Raw genomic sequence first — 18,798 nt, 5'->3', positions numbered from 1 at the left:
GCAATTTTACATTTCTACCAGGAATGTATAAGTGATTCACTTTCTCCACAAGGTCTCCAGCATTTGGTGTTGTCACTACTTTTTATTTTAACCATTCTGATTTATCAGAATGTAGTGATTTATCATCATAGTTTTAATGTGCATTTCCCTAATGACTAATGTTGTTGAACACCCCTTTTTTTTTTGTTTATTAGCTATCTGTATACCCTCTTCAGTGAAATGTGTCTTCATGTCTTTTGCTAATTTTCTAATTGGGTTTTTTTTTTTTTTAATGTTGAATCTTAGGATGTTCTTTATATATTCTAGGTACTACTTCTTTGCCAGGTATGTGGTTTGCAAATATTTTCTCCCAGTCTATACCTTGTTTTTTCATCCTCTTAAGTAGAGTCTTTTGCATAAGAAAATTTTAAAATTTTAATGGAGTCCAGTTTAGCAATTTTTCTTCTTGTGGATTGTGCTTTTGGTGTCAAGTCTAAGAATTCTTTGCCTAGCCCTAGATGCTAAATATTTTGTTTTTTTTCTAAAAGCAATTAGAATTCTATCTGTGATCCATTTCATTTTGAATTAATTTCTTTATGTGATGTGAGACGTGAGACTTGGGTAAAGGTTATGTTGTTGTTGTTTTTTACCTATAGATGTCCAATAGTTTCCACACCAGTTGTTGAAAGGGCTATCTTTTCTTCATTGAATTGCTTTTGCACCTATGTGACAATAAATTAGGTATATTTCTATGGGTTTATTTCTGTGTTCCCTGCTCTCTTCCATTGATTTATGTGTCTGTCCCTCTGTCAGTACCATATAGTCTTGATTAATGTACCTATACAGTAAGTCTTGGATTAGGTAAACTGATTTCTGTCACTTCATTCTTTTTCAAAATTGGTTTAGCTAGTTCATGTGCCTTTTAATGTGTATTTAACAAGAATGTTTTCTATATCTAATTCTATTGATACTTTGATAAGAATTACATTAAACATGTAAATAAATTTGAGGAGAATTGACCTCTTCGCTATTGAGTCCTCTAATTCATGAACATGGTATGTCGCTTGTTTATTTAGGTATTCTTTGGTTTCTTTCAAAAGCATTGTGTAGTTTTCAGCATACAAGTCTTGTATGTGTTTTGATAAATATACACCTAAATATTTCATGTTTTTTTAAATGATGATAAAGGAGATTGTATTTTTAATATTGATGCCCGCATGTTCATTGCTACATGGAAATACAGTTGATTTTTTTGGTATGTTTATCTTTTACCCTGCAATCTTGCTGAATTCACTTATTAGTTCTAGGAGTATTTTTTTTTTTGTGCATATGTTGGGATTTTCTACATAGTGAGTCATTTAATATGCAAATAGAGTATTATTTTTTTCTTTTAACCTGTATGTCTATTATTTCTCTTATTTACCTTATTGCAGTGGCTAGAACTTTCAGTACTATGTTTATTAAGACTGGTGAATGTGGACATCCAGGCCTCATTCTTGGTCTTAGGGAGAAAGCATTCAGTCTCTAACCATTAAGTATAAAGTTAGCTGTAAGTTTTTTTGCACATGACCTTTATAAGATTGAGGTAGTTCCTCTCTTATTCCTAGTTTTTTTCTGTAAGTTCTTATCAGAATGGGTATTGAATTTTTTCTAATGCTTTTTCTGCACCAATTGATATGATCGTGGAATTTATCTTCTTTGTTCCATTAATATGATGGAGTACATTCATTTTTTCATACTGAAATAGTCTTGCATCCTGGAATAAACCCCATCTGATCATGTCATATAATTATTTTTATATATTGCTGAAATCCATTTGCTAATATTTTGTTAGGGCTTGTTATGTCTGTCTTTATAAGGGATATTAGTATGTGGTTTAATTTTTTGGTACTTTCTTCATTGGTTTCAGTATCAAGTATCAAAGTATCTTTAGCTCCAAACCTGAGAAAATAAGGCAAAGGGTAAGTCCAGGTAACCTATTACCATGTCATTCCTTGGGCCCTGACATTCCTATCTAGTTTGCCTTCTTTCCTCTACCTTTTAGGGTCTTCTTGTGTTTGATTTATATTATTCTCAGGAGTTCTAGTTGTACTTGTAGGAATAGGAAATTTACATTATTTAAATATTGACCTTTTTTTCATTTTCATTTAGTTTAAGTGATTTTCTAATTTCCCATGTGATTTCTCCTTTGATCCATTGGATACTTAAATATTGTTACTTAATTACAAAGTACTTATGGGTTTCCCAAATTTCTTTCTTTTTTTTTTTTAATTTCTATAAGTACTTTTCAGTGTAATTTGTAGTAGTAACAGTTGTATAGTATAGACCTACCTAAGATCTAAGATGAAAGAAGCAGTTTTCTGCAGCAGCTTTCTCTATATCCCAACTTACTTTTCAAAAGCAGTCTGACCTTATTCCCTCTAATGATTATCTGTCTAATTCTAGTGTAAATGGAAAAATCAAAAAGAAAAAAAAACCTATTTGTTGAATCTTCAACTTTAGTTAACGTTGACTTACTCTGTGTATATAAGATAAGGACTTAGTTTATTAGACTAGGCCCATTTTTTCCATTGTTTGATAAGTATTATTTTTAGTTTTGGGTTATTTTTGGAACTTTATGTCATTACATCTCTGTTTCTTGTTCCACTAGTTTCCAACAGTATGGTCTCTAAAACATTAGCTAATTTTTTTCTTTTTACTTATTAAAAATATTTATTGAATAATTTGCACAGTTTTCAGCTTCTTTGATGCTTTGAACAAGTAATCATGGTAATGTAGTTCATTTGTTTTTAAAACTTGAAAGCATGTAAATGACAGGCAACAAGGACTCGTCCAGTCTTATTTTCATATTGCATAGATACAATATGCAGATTTACATTTGCTTGCGACCTTATATAGTACTTAAGTGTTGAAGTAAATGTCCATACTTTGTGTTCACAAGGAGATTAATTTCTCTTCTAAAGATGAGATTAATTTCTCATCTAAAAGTGTAAGTTTGAAACAATGTATTTTGAAAAGACAAAAGCATTTAAAGCTTACTATATGCCAGTACTTATATATATAAGCTCTAATCTCCCATCACTCTTGTAAGATGGTTATTATTGATATTAACCTCATTTTACAGATGAGGTGGCTGAGGTTCAGAGGCTGAAGGATTACTTCACACCATAGAAACCATACCTTGCAGAGTCAGAATCATTTGTTCTATTTTGACTTCAAAGTCATGCTTTTCTACCATATTAAACGACATCTCAGAAAGGAGTATAATTCTAGAATTTGCACATACATTTAATATGGAAATTTTTTGTACATGTATGAAAAATACACAAGAATAGAAGTTATAAATTTAAGCAGAATGTCAGTCTTATAAAATTAAGTGATAAAATAGTAAATAATATTATATATGAAAAGATGTTTATGACATTGCTTAGTGATGTATATTACATTAACATCTTATAATATATAATATTACGTAATGAATAACTCTAGCTACATGTTTTTTATGCCTAGGGAGAGACTGGAAGGATGATCACCAAAATAGTAAAAGTAGTTCTAGGTTATTTTTAGTTTCCCTTTGAACTCCTCTTTACTTTTTTTAACTTCTTTCCCCAATGATTTTGCATTATTTTTCCCAAATCTATAAAATTATTTATTAAAAAATCTCCCAGGCATGAGCATTTTGTCTGTAATTTTTTTGTTGCTATTTTCCCTTGTCTTTAAACTTTTTAAAGTAGATTTCAGGTTGGGAAGTACTGGTTAATTAAATCTGCTTGGTCAGAGTTTTAATGGGCACAGGAGCTATTGTTCCATGTGCAGTTGGTTTTATAGACTATGAGTTGGTTTTTAGACTATGAAGAAAATAAGTTCAAGGACCTAAGGGAAATGTTATGAAATACTTCTGTAAATCTTTGTATTTTGCTATTAATTATCATAATTATGTACTTCATGCTTGATTTTACAGCTACTATTAATTATGTTAGAGTTGATTACAAGAGTATATTACAGAGATGTCGATCACAACATAAATTTTGTAGATGTGCATTACTCAGTAATACATAACTTTAGTTGATAGTGTGTGTGTATAAAATTTTAAATGACTGTTTCCCACATGAAATGATTTAAATAAATTCATCAAAGTTTATAATGTTAAAGGCAACCATCATAAAATGGTATTTTGGAAAAATTATGATTAAGAAGATATTGAATTTTTCTTTATTATCTTTTTGATTTTATCTTTTATAGGTGATTATAGCCTTCTGGTATCGCATATTTGTGGGAATAATGAATTTATTTGGGCTGGAAACAAAGACCTGCTGGAATGTGACCAGAGTAGAACCTCTAAATGAAGTTCAAAGCTGTGAAGGCATGTTTCTTCCTAAAATGCTGTTGTATTGTCATTAATGTTTACATAAACATTTTATAATGTTATGACTCACTTTAAGAATTATTATAAACTACTGTGATTTTTTTTTCTTTAAAAACAGTCTAGAACTGATTCACCTAAAAGTGTATTTACCCTTTAATTTTCTGAGAAGGCAATGTACTTGCTAATAAGAGTATTAATTTGGAATTTAATTTGAGTATTAATATACTCCAGTGTAAGGCCATATTGATTATAAGTCATTCCTCCATTTCAGAAGGTACAAAAAAAGCTTTGGGGTGGCTTGAATATATAAATTTGGAGGATGTAGATTAAATAGTCACAGTTCTACCTGTAATAGTTAACATAAATAGTTAATGTAAAAATTTAGTTATGCATAAATATTTAAAAATCAGATATATAATAGATTACTTTAGAAATTCTACTGTTTTTGTGCTCTCACAGTCCATGAATAGTTCTAATCAAACTCTTCATATACATCTTCTATGTCAGTATCTTTGTCAAAGAACTGCTTTTCGAATCATCTAACAGTTTTCCAGGATCTGTAATTGTCACTTCCATTTAAGATGTTTGCAATTTAGCACTGTTACAATCTTAGCATGATGCTGTTCCTTGAAACTCTTATTTGAAATCACATGTATCTACTTGCATAACACAGTTGTTTTTTCTTTATTTCTTCATATTCTCTAGAACATTATGTTTTATAAATATATTTTTGTTGACTTGTGTACAGTAACATTCAATTCTCAGAATATATCCTAAATTTGTATTTCCATGTTTCCCTTACATTTTTACTGATTCCCTCAGATGGTCTTTATAACCATGGTCTAAAACAGCATTGGTAGAAGATATTTGAGGGCAATTAGACTTTTTTTTTTTTTTGTACAAACTAAAGGAATTGAGAGACTGCCTCAACCAGCTTAGAAGGTGTAAACTTTTCTGAGGGATGGGAAAAAATCACTTTATATATGTACATATATGGTATTTATTAAGTTGCCACTAAGTGATAGGTTAGTGTTGGCACTTGGGACCCCAAGATAAACGGGGTAAACATGGGACCTTACCCTCATAGAGTTTGCAACATAAGAGGGATGTTAACGGTTACAACTGTGGTGGATGTTACAAATAGGAAAATAAGATTGCTGGGGTTAGAAGAAGTGTTTCAAGAATAGGAACCAGCATTTTCCAAAGTCCTGAGGCAAGGGAGAACTGAAAGAGAGCTAGACTTCTTAGAGCAGAGAGATAGAGAAGAAAACATGGTGTGAAATGATGCTTAGAATGTAAGCAAGAGTCCGACAATGAAGGACCATTTACTAGTTAAGGATTTTATGTGTATTCATTGAAGAATTTTGACAGATTTTTATTTTCAAAACACAATTTCGGCAGTTACATGGAAAAGACACTAGTAAAGGACAAAAGTGAATTCAGTGAGGCCAGGTAGGAAACTGTTTTGCTTTCAGCAAGTGATTGCAGGAAAGGTAACTGGAAAATGAATGGATTTGAGAGATAGCTGGAAGGAGAAACGACAAGATTTGGTAATTGTTTGATAGGGAAGGGGAAGGAGAATGAATTTATGTAACACTGTTGGGTTTCTGGCTTAATTGAGTCCCTCCATTCAAAGTGGTAAGAAACATTTTTAAAAAGTAGCAGGTTTGAATTGCTATTAATTCAAGGTACCTGAGAGACCCCAAAGTGTAGATGTCAAGTGGCTACCTGCATATACATATCTACAGGAATAAGAAGAAAGTTCTCATCTGAAGGTAGACTTGGAGTCATCTGTATATAGATGATAATTGGAACCATGGAAGTGGAAGAATTTCCTTAAGGAGAATATGCAGACTGAGAAAAGAAGAAGGTATATGACAGAGCCTAAGGTGGTCCAACATTGAAGGGGGGTGTGTAAAAGGATGAGAAGTTACTAGGACAGACTGAAAAGGAATGATCAGAGAAGAAGAAATCAGAAAGGCCAGCCTTTAGATCCTGGCTCCACCAGTTATAGCTAAATAACTTTTGGCAAGTTACTTAAGTTTTCTGTGTTGTTTTCTCAACCATTAAAAAACGTATTTTCATACCAAGTAATTTCAAAGATTTGTTCTGAGTATTATGTGAGATGATGATTACAAAGTACCTAGTAGATTATGTGTGTGTGTTAATATATTATATATATATGTATTGTCTTATACCCAGGATATATTAAGTATTAAGGTCCTGGCTATACATGATAATGGATCAATTTATCCCATACAGACTAAAGCTGCTCCTTGAAGTCAGGGGCCGTATTTTGCTCATCCTAGAGCCTAGCAAAAGATAAAATTAATGCAATGGATTTTCGTTTGTAATTTATCAAATGGCTCTACAGACAGTTCTAGATACGGAACAATAGCAGCATCACCTAAATAAAATGAAGCACCAACTAATCATTACACTATAACAACACTTCAATAGGGAAAAGTATAAATGTAACTAATAATGCCTCATGGATGGGGAAAGTACTAATGTAACTATTAAATAGAGCAGCAGTCTGAGCAGCAAAGCTTTCAGCAAATTCATGAGCTCTTGATTACAAAGCACTGAGATAATTATGCCCAATTGCTGTATAGTAATTTATTCATTAAATACCGAATAATCTGTGTCTTTTTAAAGGATTGGGAGACCCTGCTTGCTTTTATGTTGGTGTGATTTTTATTTTAAATGGAATAATGATGGGATTGTTCTTCATATATGGTGCATACTTGAGGTAAGACTACTGTATTAAAAGATCTTTCAGTGGAATAATAAGGACTTTCTGACGTTTGTTGATTAAATTAAAAGGATAAATAACAAGATTAATGGACTAATAGTAGGAAACTTTTAGATTTTATTTTTTCAGAAGCTGAGCCAAATATGCAGCCAAAAAGTAGAGCTGTTGCTAAAACAATATCTTAAAGGCCCCTCTTTTATCCTTATGGGGATATTTTTTAAGCTAATTAAGATTCCTTAACAAAGATTTTAATGAAAATACCTGTAGATCATGTGTAAAATTATTATAACATTAGAGGGGATCATTGGTTGGCATTAGTAGCAAAGTATTAATATTTCTAATTTTCATCTCTGTTCATGTGAAATTAAGAAAGCAATAAAATAAATTGTATATCACTTGTAGCAGACACTTACATTTGATAGCCTGTCTTTCTTGATAACAGCACCACAATTTTGTTTGGGGTAGCAGGGTGCCCAATTTCAGGTGACAGGTTGAAGTTAACTATGACAATCATGTATTCTGCTTCCCACTCTCCATTGCATGTTGGGAGAGCCATATGAGCTAGCTTTTCTGGTGAAAAAGAAGGTGAAATCAGACTTGGTTATTACTCCAGGAAAGCATTTGCTTTTCTGACAAAAGGTTAGATTCAGCTGCCCCTTTTCTGTTATCTTCCTGCTTTTACCTGGATGTGATACCTGGAGCTATTGCAGTCATTTTGTGATCATGAGGGAAAGGCCATAAACATAGCACATATGTCTGCCTTAACATCCTTCTGCTGCTGAACCAATGCCAACAGACACTTATCTTTTATTTTCTTGTTGAATGATACAATAAGCATCCATATTATTTAAGACACTTTTGTCAGATTTTGTTTCTGACAACAGAATACATTTTTAACTGAATCATCAGATTTCTTTACAATGTTGTTCTTGAACTGCACAACGTTAAAAGTGAAAAATCTAGATTTAATCTTTCAACAATTACTGAGTTTTCATAAGGTTTATGTTTCTATAGAGATTAATATATATATATACCCCTTGTGTTTGGAAGTTTTCAGCATAAAAATCCTAGCACAGAATCAGTGAAAAATTGTGATCTTGATAAAATTTGTTGACCTTGATAAGCTGATTTTAAAATTATTCAGAAATGCACAGGGCCTAAAATAGTTGAGACAATCCTGAAGAAAATATGAGAACTTACTTCATTAATTATTTCTGTGTTATAAAGCTAATGTAAATAAGACAATGTGATATTGGCATAGAGACAGACAAATAGATCACTGGAATAAAGTAGAACCCAGAAGCAGAAATGTACATTGATATACACTTGGTATATGACAAAGTGGATATTACAGATCAGTGGGTAAGGATAGGCTTCTCAATAAATGGTGCTGAAATAATGGGGAGATCATATGGAACACAGCAGAGTCAGAACTTATGAAAAACAAATCCTAGTTGGATTAAAAACTCAAATGTGATAGACAAAATTATAAAATGTTTAAAATGTTATATAGAAGATTATCATCAGTAACTTGGGGGTAAGAAAGGATTTCTTAAACAAGGTACAAAAGTCCAGCCGTGAAGAAAAAAACTGATAAATTTGATGAAAAGAATTTAAGTTCCTCAAGATATAATAGAATGAAAAGATAAGCCACAAGCTGGGAAAAGATACTGCAAAGCATGTACACAATGTGGTATCCAGACTTGCATTCATTAATTTGACAAATATTTTTTGAATGCTTACTGTGACTGGGAGCACTATTCTAGGTGCTAGGAAAACAAAACAAAACAAACAATCCCTGTCCTCATGGAATTTATATTCTAGGGGATAGACAAAGACTAAGAAGACAGACCACCCAATTGAAAATTGGACAAAATATTTATGAATAGACATTTCCCAGAAGAATTCCAGATTGCCAATAAACATATGTAAAATTGACCACCATCATTAATTATGGGGAAAATACTAATTTAAACCACAGTGAGATACCATTTCACACCTACTAGATTGACAAAGGCAACTTTTAACCCTGGTGGGTGGATATATAAGTTAGTACAGCTGTTTTGGAAAAACAGTGTGCATTATCTAGTAATAGTAGATACCTTATAACTCAGCAATTCCAATTTAAAGTAAATATGCCCTAAGAAGCTCTTTTATGTACACCAGAAAATATATACAAGAACATAGCAGCATTGTTTGTAGTAGCTCCAAACTAGAAACAACTTAAATGTCCTTCAGCAGAGAAGTGTACACATTGTAGGTTTATTAATACAGTGAAATACTGTACAACAATGATAATGAACTAAAGCTGCAAACATCAACATGGAAAAATCTTACAAATATAATGTTGAATGGATCAAGGCATGCACAAAATTAAAAAATACTGCATACTTATATTTGTATAAAGTTTAAACACAGATTAAATGATAGTATGATATGTATATAGAAGCAGTTATATTGGTAATCACAAAACTCAGGATAGTGGCTGTCTTAAGGGGTGGCAAGTGAGGTCTCAGGGTGTGATCAATTTTCTGTTTCAATGATATATGGTAGATACAAGAATATCCACTTTATAAGTGTTCTATAAGCTATCTAGAAATTTTTATGCACTTTTCTATATGTGTGCCAGATAGGAAAAATACATAAGCTCATCAGTATTTTGAGGGAAAGGATTACTTTTAGATTATGTTAACAGGCTTTAAAATGTTCTAGTTTAAAAAACAGTTTGTATTTATTATGCTTTTTTCAAATATGGAAAATGTTACACGAGACTAAGACATTTTAAAAGTTAGTATTTTTCATTGGGAGAGCTACCCAAAAGGTGATAGTCTTCTCTAAATTGGTTACACAGTTCTAGAATATCAAATACATTATTAGGCTCCAGTCTTTAAGAAGGATATGTAGATATAACATATGTTGGCTATAAAAGTGTCACCAAAACTGTGAGGAGATTAGAAACTATGGCATATGAGAATATGAGAAACAAAAGAAATAGGGATTTGGGGAAAATTTTCTATTTCTTACCTTGGCCACCCTCCCGCACTGGCACTAACTTGGAAGGTAGATATTCCATTTCTATTCTTTTGGTGGTTAATGATAAAATGTTAACATGCATATCTAACTTGATCAAGTCTAAAATTAATTGATATCTTTCCTCTCCTTTTTGATCAGTACAAGGAATTTCAGAACACTTTACTTCAAAACAGCCCCTAGCATCTTATAATTATTACCATAATTTAGTACTTCTAGTACCCCTCCACAGCAGTCATCACTGTTATTTTTTGTTGTCAAATCTTCCTTAGATTTATCCTCATGTTCCTAGTTTCTATATGCAGCATTTGTTCTTGCTTCTCACACCTTCCTCCTTTCAATTTCTTCTTTTCTGATGTGCGTCCTTTGAATTTCCCTTAGTGAAAATCAGTTAAAGGTATATTACTTCCCATTGGCTTTCCTCTGCTTGTTTTGTTAAACTCATTCCTTCCTTTTTTCAATCATTCAACCGGTATTTATTGTCTTCAGAGTCTGAAGCTGTGTATATAATGATGAACACTACTTTAAAGAAAAGGCAACTTTAAGAAGTGGTTTTTAATCTTTGATAATAATCAGCCATCCTTGATCTCAGTTTTGTATTCTACATTGTTGTTTCTTGGGACTCAACAAAAGAATATTTGCAGTAGTTTAGATGGTTCAGTTACCGCTAAATGAAACTGTTAGACTCTTCATCTCTCAGTCACTGAAATCCAATTTGGAATGACAAAAATTTGCCTCCACTCAGAATATTCAAAGAATGCAATATAGACTCTGAAGTGCTGGCCTGTTTGTTAAAAATTATTTTATGTTCACATATAATATTTTACATAGAAAATATTTTACATATAAATTAATAACATTCAGATTACTTTGTATGTACACTTTGTATGCTTGTACGTTCAAGAGTAAAACATCAACTACATGGGTACTTTTGAAATTTTTACTGTTATTTTATATGGTTTAGTACTATGACATTTTAAAATCTAAGATAAGTTTGTGAAAAACTCACTATTTTACATGAATTTTGATTGTACACATTTTTTTTACAGTGGGACTCAACTTGGAGGTCTAATTACAGTATTATGCTACTTTTTCAACCATGGAGAGGTTTGTTTTCTAGAAAATAATTTGTAGAAATAGAAGGGGTGGTATAGGAACAAGGAAATGTATTCATCAAAACAGTATTTAATTGTATATTACTTAGGACTTGACAGTATTTTAAAGAACCTTGTGTTGTAAGTTGATGTTTTAATCATGTTGATCCACATTTTTACATAATAATTAGAATTTATGATGTGAGCTATCTTGCCTGGTTTTAGCATGTATATATGTTACATATATTTTGTAGAAAAAGGAAGTACTATATTTGTTGAGTTCAGGCACTTTATGTACATTATCTCAGTCCCACCAAACTTTTTAGGGAGGTGGCTGTTATCCTCACAGTAGAAGATATGAAATTGAAATTTGGAGAGGTTAAGTTACATACTCAAGATTCCACATTCACGCCATGATGAAGCTGGGTTTCCTCTTCTACATCTTTCTGGCTCTAAAACCTCACTTCTTTGTATTACATCATGCTGCCTTTTCAATTACACAAAATGCTGAATTCAAAATACAAATTAACTTACTAACTCAGCCCAATAAGACATGGTCCACCTAAAAAGAGTTCATGGAAACTTTTTTAGAATATGATAGATTCATTCAACAAAATATCAAGTACAAAACGTGTGCCAGAGTCCGTGTTAGATGCTGAGGATATGGCCAAGAAAAGTGGAAGAATCTGACTGCTAGTTTTTGGAAGCAAAATGTGTAATATGTTATGGCACAGATTATATAGGGTAGAAGTCTCTATCCATTACTATTGGGAAAGGTAGATACTTGGTTAATTTTAAAAAATCAATTAGACAAGGGAATCATAAAAATTATACATAAGTATCTTAAATAATATTAACTTAAAGCAAACAAATACATTGTCAGTCACCAGTGTATTAGTATAAACACAAGACCTTTTCTTTGAGTATGCCAGATGACTGACACTATGAGTTGACCTTCTTATACATACCGTAACTCACCTTCTGAGGTTTACAATTTTGGTTTCCTGGAAGAAGAGCAATAAATTTTAAGACTGTTGCAAGGTTGCAAGAGTTTAGATTCTTTCTAGAATTTCAGAATTCTTGATATAAAATTTTATAATATTCCCACCCATACGTTTTGGAAACAGTTTTAAAGTCTACATGAAAATTTAATACTTTCATTGCATACATCATATCAGTGAATCCCAAATACTTCTGGTTGTTTTTAGAAATTTATAGTTAACTCTTTCAAAGGTATATTTCACAAATTCAGAAACAGTCTTAATTACTTGTAATGGGTGTCTATACATATTAAACTTGTCATGTGTAAACATTTGGTGTTTGTGAATGCCCTAGGTGACATTTGTTTAGATATTTTTCTGAGCATGTATAAATCCCAAAGCCCTGGGATGCCCAGGGTCATCACTGAAGACCTGGAATGTGGATCTGGTTTGTCTTTCCCAGAATCCTCACTGCTCCTAACCCTATCAACTTGTTTGTCCTTCGAGTGTCCGTATGTTTGGCCTGGTCTATCTTTCACTTGTTTCTGGACTTGCTAGTTAATGGCTCTCTACCTAATGGCTATGTGCTGGAAGAGAACTCCAAAAACTGAGGAGCTATACCAGGTATCCAGAAATAAATGAGCCTAGTATTAAAATTACTAAAACCAGCCCACCCATGATTTTTTAAATTAATTGTGTTTATTGCAATGGAACATAGAGTGAGGTAAGCATTTTATTGATTTCAGGCTACTCGGGTGATGTGGACACCACCTCTCCGGGAAAGTTTTTCATATCCATTTCTTGTACTTCAGATGTACATCTTAACTGTGATTCTCAGGTAATTTTTATTTATAAAACGAAACTAGCTGAATTGTAAGTTTCTCAAAATTACTTCAACTTATTGTTATAATTACTAAATCTAGGCTCTATTTTTTAAAATTACTTCAAAAATAAATTACTTCTATTTATTTTGTGATAAATATTATGATAAATATTTATGTGATAAATTTTGTGATATTATTAAACAATATCATTAAAAATTTTGCTTTTGAAAATTTATATACCATAGTACAAGAATTTATGGAAATCCAATACAACCTTTATAAAAAGAAGAGTTACAGTTTTATAATTTACACAAAATGTGTGCATTTCTTTTTTTCATATTCTAAAAGGTACTAAAGTCTATGTGGTAAAAGGTATTGGTTACTGATAAATCTCATGATTGCAGAATGGACAGTTTAAACTTCAATATGCATTAGTTTAATTGTATTCCAGAATTATTTCTTTAAAGTCATTGTTTAAAATCTCTTTCTTTAAGTTTTTCTCATAGTCGTTAGCTAATTATTTCACCAGCACTTACACTTTTCTTCATTGCTTTTTGAAACATAAAAGTGGTGGTATATGAAAGTTATTTCTGCTCATGTAGTGTAAATATCTCGAGGTATGCAAGGTCAGTTCAGATTCTATTTTCTGACATTCTTGCTGGAGTATTAAATTTCTAATGTCATGCATCGTTAAAGAAAAATAAATTTTTAGTTGAATATAGTTGATTTACAATATTTTATTAGTTTCAGGTATACAGAATAGTGATTCATTATTTTTACAGATTATATACTCCATTAAAAGTTTACAACATAATGACTCGAATTCCCTGTGCTATATGTTTAAGATACCTACTGATAAACTAGATACAATGCTTTATTTAAAGCTCTAATTTTGTTTGTTTTATTATAAGCATTTTTATAACCCAAATATTTTAAGTTCTTCTTAATGAGCTTTTAAAAGTTAACTATATTTTGTTGTCTAACATCAAAGGTAAGGGGATCAATAGATTTCAGCATTTTGCAACTAGTCATTCAGTTTAATGATAGGCTACTTTTATAGTAAAACTTACTGGTGTCAATTCTCTCCATTAAGGACCTCGAACAATAGTAAAAAGCATTTTATTGCACTCTGCCTTTCCAATGTTGCTTTTATGCTTCCCTGGCAATTTGCTCAGTTTATACTTTTTACACAGGTAAGATGATTTTAAATTAATTTAAGTTGAATGCAAGATGTGCTTGGTTGTTTCCATAGGAAAAATTTTTTTTATTGAAGTATAGTTGATTTACAATATTGTGCTAACTTCTGCTGTACAGCAAAGTGACTCAGTTATACACATATATACATTCTCTTTTTATATTCTTTTTCATTACAGATAAATTTTAAATGTGATTATATTTGTGCCCTAATAGATTTTCAAAATATGGAATAATTATAAAGTTTATATACATGTGTGATTTTTTTTAATCATATAAATCTACCTTCTGTTAATGTGTTGGTTAGTTAGGCAGATATTAAACCTGCAAAAGACTTTTTTTCCTCTTATTTTAATCCATAATTTTTCCTGTTGGTATTTGAGATGATCTGTGTAAACCTGCCTGTAGATTTTCCTTTTGTCTGAGGAATCATTTTAGTTGCCAAGCTGCGCAACATGGTAAGGGCCACTTTGATTCTTCATGGTAGGGGATTTCTGCTTCTAATCCAGCTAAATGTTGGCTGTTCTGTCTGAAGAGCAGAATTTTACTGGACACCGTTTCTCAGAGCTTTAATCATGGTATTATTCAGTGAATTGAGGCCATATCCTGTTTCTTCAAACAACTAAGTAACTAATGGCAAGAAACTGAGCTGGGGAAGCAGAGAGTAAAAGGTCAATTTTGATGAAATTTCCTACTATGATTTTTCGTTAGAACTCCTTTCCACCTAACTAACAAACACTGATAATATGTAATGATGTTCTTTATTGGCAGTGAGAAATTCTGCCAAGAATCCTTGTCCTACCAGTTGTCTACAAAGAATGAAGTTATAACCACAATTTAATTGATGCTGCATGTTTAAAGCATGTTAAGAGTATTCCCTCTGCCTTACTTCCTTATATTTGGTCTACAACTAACACAGAATTTCTGTGGTTTTCATTATTTGCATATGCCAACATAGTAGAATAGATTTCTAGTGTGCATCATTTCCTTGCAAGGAGATGTATTAATTTAGCTCCTTGGGTAATTTTGATATTGCCTTAATGATTTTCTATCCATTGAAAAGATATACTAGACTTTTAGTTTTTTTTTTTTTTTGAGATGTAATTAACATTTTGTAAGCTTAAGATATACAATGTATTGATTTGATATATTGCAATATGATTATCCCCTGATTAACACCATAGTGTTAGTTAACACCTCTATCAAGTCACATGATTATTATTTCATTCTTGTGGTGAGAACGTTTAAGATCTAGTCTCTTAGCAACTTTGAATTATATGATACGGTATTGACTGTAATAACTATGCTATGCATTAGATCTCCAGAACTTATTCATCTTCTAGTTGCAAGTTTGTATACTTTGTCCAACATCTCTCTAATTCCCCCACCCCCATGCCCCTCATAATCACCGTTCTACTCTCTGTTTTTACAAGTTTGGCTTTTTTAGATTCCACATACAAGTAATATAATAAAGTATTTGTCTTTGACTTATCTCACTTAGCATAATGCCTTCAAGGTCCATCTGTGTTGTCACAGATGGCAGGATTTATATATATATATATATATATATATATATATATATATATATATATATGTAGCACATCTTCTTTATCCATTCATCTGTTGACGGACACTTAGGTTGTTTCCATACCTTGGCTATTGTGCATAATGCTGCAGTAAACATAGATGTGTAGATATCTCTTCAATATTCTGTTTTCATTTCCTTTGGAATATGTACCCAGAAGTGGGATTGCTGGATCATATGGTAGTGGTATTTCAAATTTTTTGAGAAACCTCCATAGTGTTTTTCACAGTGGCTCCACCAATTTATTTACATTCCTACTAACAGTGCACAAGGGTTCCCTTTCCTCCACATCCTCACCAACATTTGTTTTCTTTTGTCTTCTTGATGATAACCATTCTAATAGGTATGGAGGGATATCTTACTGTGGATTTGTTTTTATTTCCCTGATGATTAGTGATGTTGGGTGTCTTTTCATGTACCTGTTGGCCATTTGGATGTATTCTTTTGAAAAATATTTATTGTTCCTCCACCCATTTTTTAATCAGTTTTTTTTTCATTATTGAGTCGTATGAGTTCTTTATACATTTTGGATATTAATATTTCACCTAATATATGATCTGCAAATATTTTCTCCCATTGCATAGGTTGCCTTTTCATTTTGTTGATTGTTTCCTATGCTGTGCAGAAGCTTTTTATCAATAGTTTGATGTAGTCTCACTTGTTGATTTTTTCTTTTGTTGCTTTTGCTTTTGGTGTTACAATCCAAAAAATCATTGCCAAGATGAGGGTCAAAGAGCATATTCCCTAAGTTTTCTTCTAGGGGTTTTATGGCATCAGGTCTTATATTTAAGTCTTTAATCCATTTTAAGTTTATTTTTGTGAGTGGTGTAATATAGAAGTCCAATTTCATGTAAATATCCAGTTTTCCTGACACCATTTATTGAAGACATTATTTTTCCCCCTAAGTATTCTTGGCTTCCTTGTCAAATATTAGTTGACGGTATATGCATGGGTTTACTTATGGTCACTCAATCTGTTCCATTGCTGTGTATATTAGTCTTTATTCCTGTACCATACTATTTTGATTACTATAGTTGATAGAGTAATGGGGGTTCCTTATATGTTACAGTCCTTTTTTTTTTGCTGCTTTTAGGATTCTCTCTTTGATTTTTGAGTTTCATTATAATGTGTCTTAGGGAAGGTATTTTTCAATTACAATAATGGGGTGATTTATTAGCTTTGTGAACTTGCATGTCCAAATCTCTTCATAGGTTTGGAAGTTCTCAGCTATTATTTCTTTAAATAAACTTTCTGCCCCTTCTCCCTCTCTTTTCATAGAACTCCGGTGATTCTCTTATTTGATCATTTGATATTTTCATATAAATCACATAGACTTTCTTCACTCTTTTTCATTCTTTTTTCTTCATTATCCTCTGACAGCGTATTTCAAAGTTCCTGTCTAACTCACTGTTCCGTCTTCTGTTTGGTCTATTCTGATGTTGATACTCTATTGCAGTTTTCATTTCATTCATTGAATTCTTCAGTTCCAGAATTTGTTTTGTTCTTTTAATCATTTTTATCTCTTTGTTAATCTTCTCAGGTTGTTCATGTGTTGTTATCCTGATTTCATTGAATTGTATTTCTGTGTCTTCTTGTATCTCATCAAGTTTCCACAAAACAGCTATTTTGAATTCTTTATCAGGTAAATCATAGAATTCTGTTAGAGTTTGGTTACTGGAGGACTATTAAGATTTTTTGGTGATGTCATGTTTCCTTGATTCTTCATGTTCCTTGAAGTTTTGTGTTGCAGTTTTTGCATTTCAGGTTGCCTTCAGGTGGGATATATTCTTCATTCATCCTGCTTATATCTGGGCTTTTCTCTGACCTTATATGGATACACCTGCTTCACGCTTCTTGCTCCCTCTGTGGCAGAATTATTAGGCTTGTATGTCTTTTCTAGACAGGCCCACAGACCCCTGGCCTCTTTTTCACATGAGCTCCTTATCTACTAGAACTCACTCTTACTGCCACACTAAGGAACATGAAAAAGGAGCCAGCTGCAGAGTCGGGAGAGGTGTGAGTTTAACACTCAGGAGGTGTCAAGAGTGCCTGCAGGCCAAGTGGAGGGATCCTTGGGTGGTTTTCTCAGCAGCTGGTAGGCAGGTTTCCTGCCAGAGTCCTGAGCACAACCAGAAGGAACTGCATCCTTTTAATGCCCTCTGATATTCTTATTTGCCTCTTTCTCAATCTCCTGCCTGCCCCAGTCAAGGAGGTCGCACCACACAGCTCTGAGCGCTGTGGGAAAGAAATTGTTTTTTCCAGCAATGTCCTGCATAGCTGGGGATGCCAGGCACACACTCATCATTCTCCCTTTCCCCCATGGGAGAGGTTGCCACTGGCTAGTTCAGGCTCTCACTGTGCCACCTTGGGGATAGGGTGGTGTTGGCAAAGTTCCTCTTACTCTCTCTAGTGCATCCAAACTCATATATATTTTTGCTCCAATGAAGTGCTTGAGCCTCTCCTCAGGAAGACTGGATTCTACAGGGCTCTCTTGTCTGTGGGTGTCTGCCCAAGTCAGCAGTATCCAGATTTTCTTCAACCATAGCTGAGAAGAGCTGAGACTAGTTCACTGGCTCCTGCTTATTCCACAGCCTGTGCTGAGGTCTGTCTGCCTATTCTCAGATACATAGGTGGGCAAGACTCCTCCCGGAACCCTTGGCATATGGTGCAACTTCCACAGAGGCACTTTTGTTCATGGATGGATGCCAAATTTTAGTTATTAAAAGGCGGAGGCAGAAAAGCGGGACATCTTATGCTGCCATGATGCTGATGTAACTCCCAGCTTTTAGTTTTCTGAATTAACGTATAAAGTTTTGTTTGCTTGTGTTTTTGTTTTTTAATACTAACGTGAAGATAATTCAAAGTTATTTTTCTGGGAGTGTTCTAAGACTTTTATTCTTGATTACATTTTTCACAAATTAAAGTTAAAATTAGTTCATGTCTCCTGCACATATTGTCTGAGAAATGGGGCTGAAGGACTCAAGGATTAGC

General features: G+C 32.7%; 1 protein-coding gene across 1 annotated transcript in view; it reads left to right on the top strand.

The window, feature by feature from the left end:
• Positions 1 to 18,798, top strand: part of DPY19L2 (dpy-19 like 2) — a 93,068-nt gene that overhangs the window by 12,078 nt on the left and 62,192 nt on the right. Inside the window, exons 5-9 of the mRNA XM_082471815.1 lie at positions 4,222 to 4,342; positions 7,004 to 7,097; positions 11,180 to 11,237; positions 12,951 to 13,042; positions 14,122 to 14,221. Of these exons, the coding sequence (XP_082327941.1) occupies positions 4,222 to 4,342; positions 7,004 to 7,097; positions 11,180 to 11,237; positions 12,951 to 13,042; positions 14,122 to 14,221 (465 nt within the window). The remainder of the gene's footprint in view (positions 1 to 4,221; positions 4,343 to 7,003; positions 7,098 to 11,179; positions 11,238 to 12,950; positions 13,043 to 14,121; positions 14,222 to 18,798) is intronic.

Source organism: Balaenoptera physalus (assembly GCF_965194825.1).
Source record: "Balaenoptera physalus genome assembly, chromosome: 8".
Classification (NCBI taxonomy): domain Eukaryota; kingdom Metazoa; phylum Chordata; class Mammalia; order Artiodactyla; family Balaenopteridae; genus Balaenoptera; species Balaenoptera physalus.
This window is presented reverse-complemented; position numbering and strand designations above follow the sequence as displayed.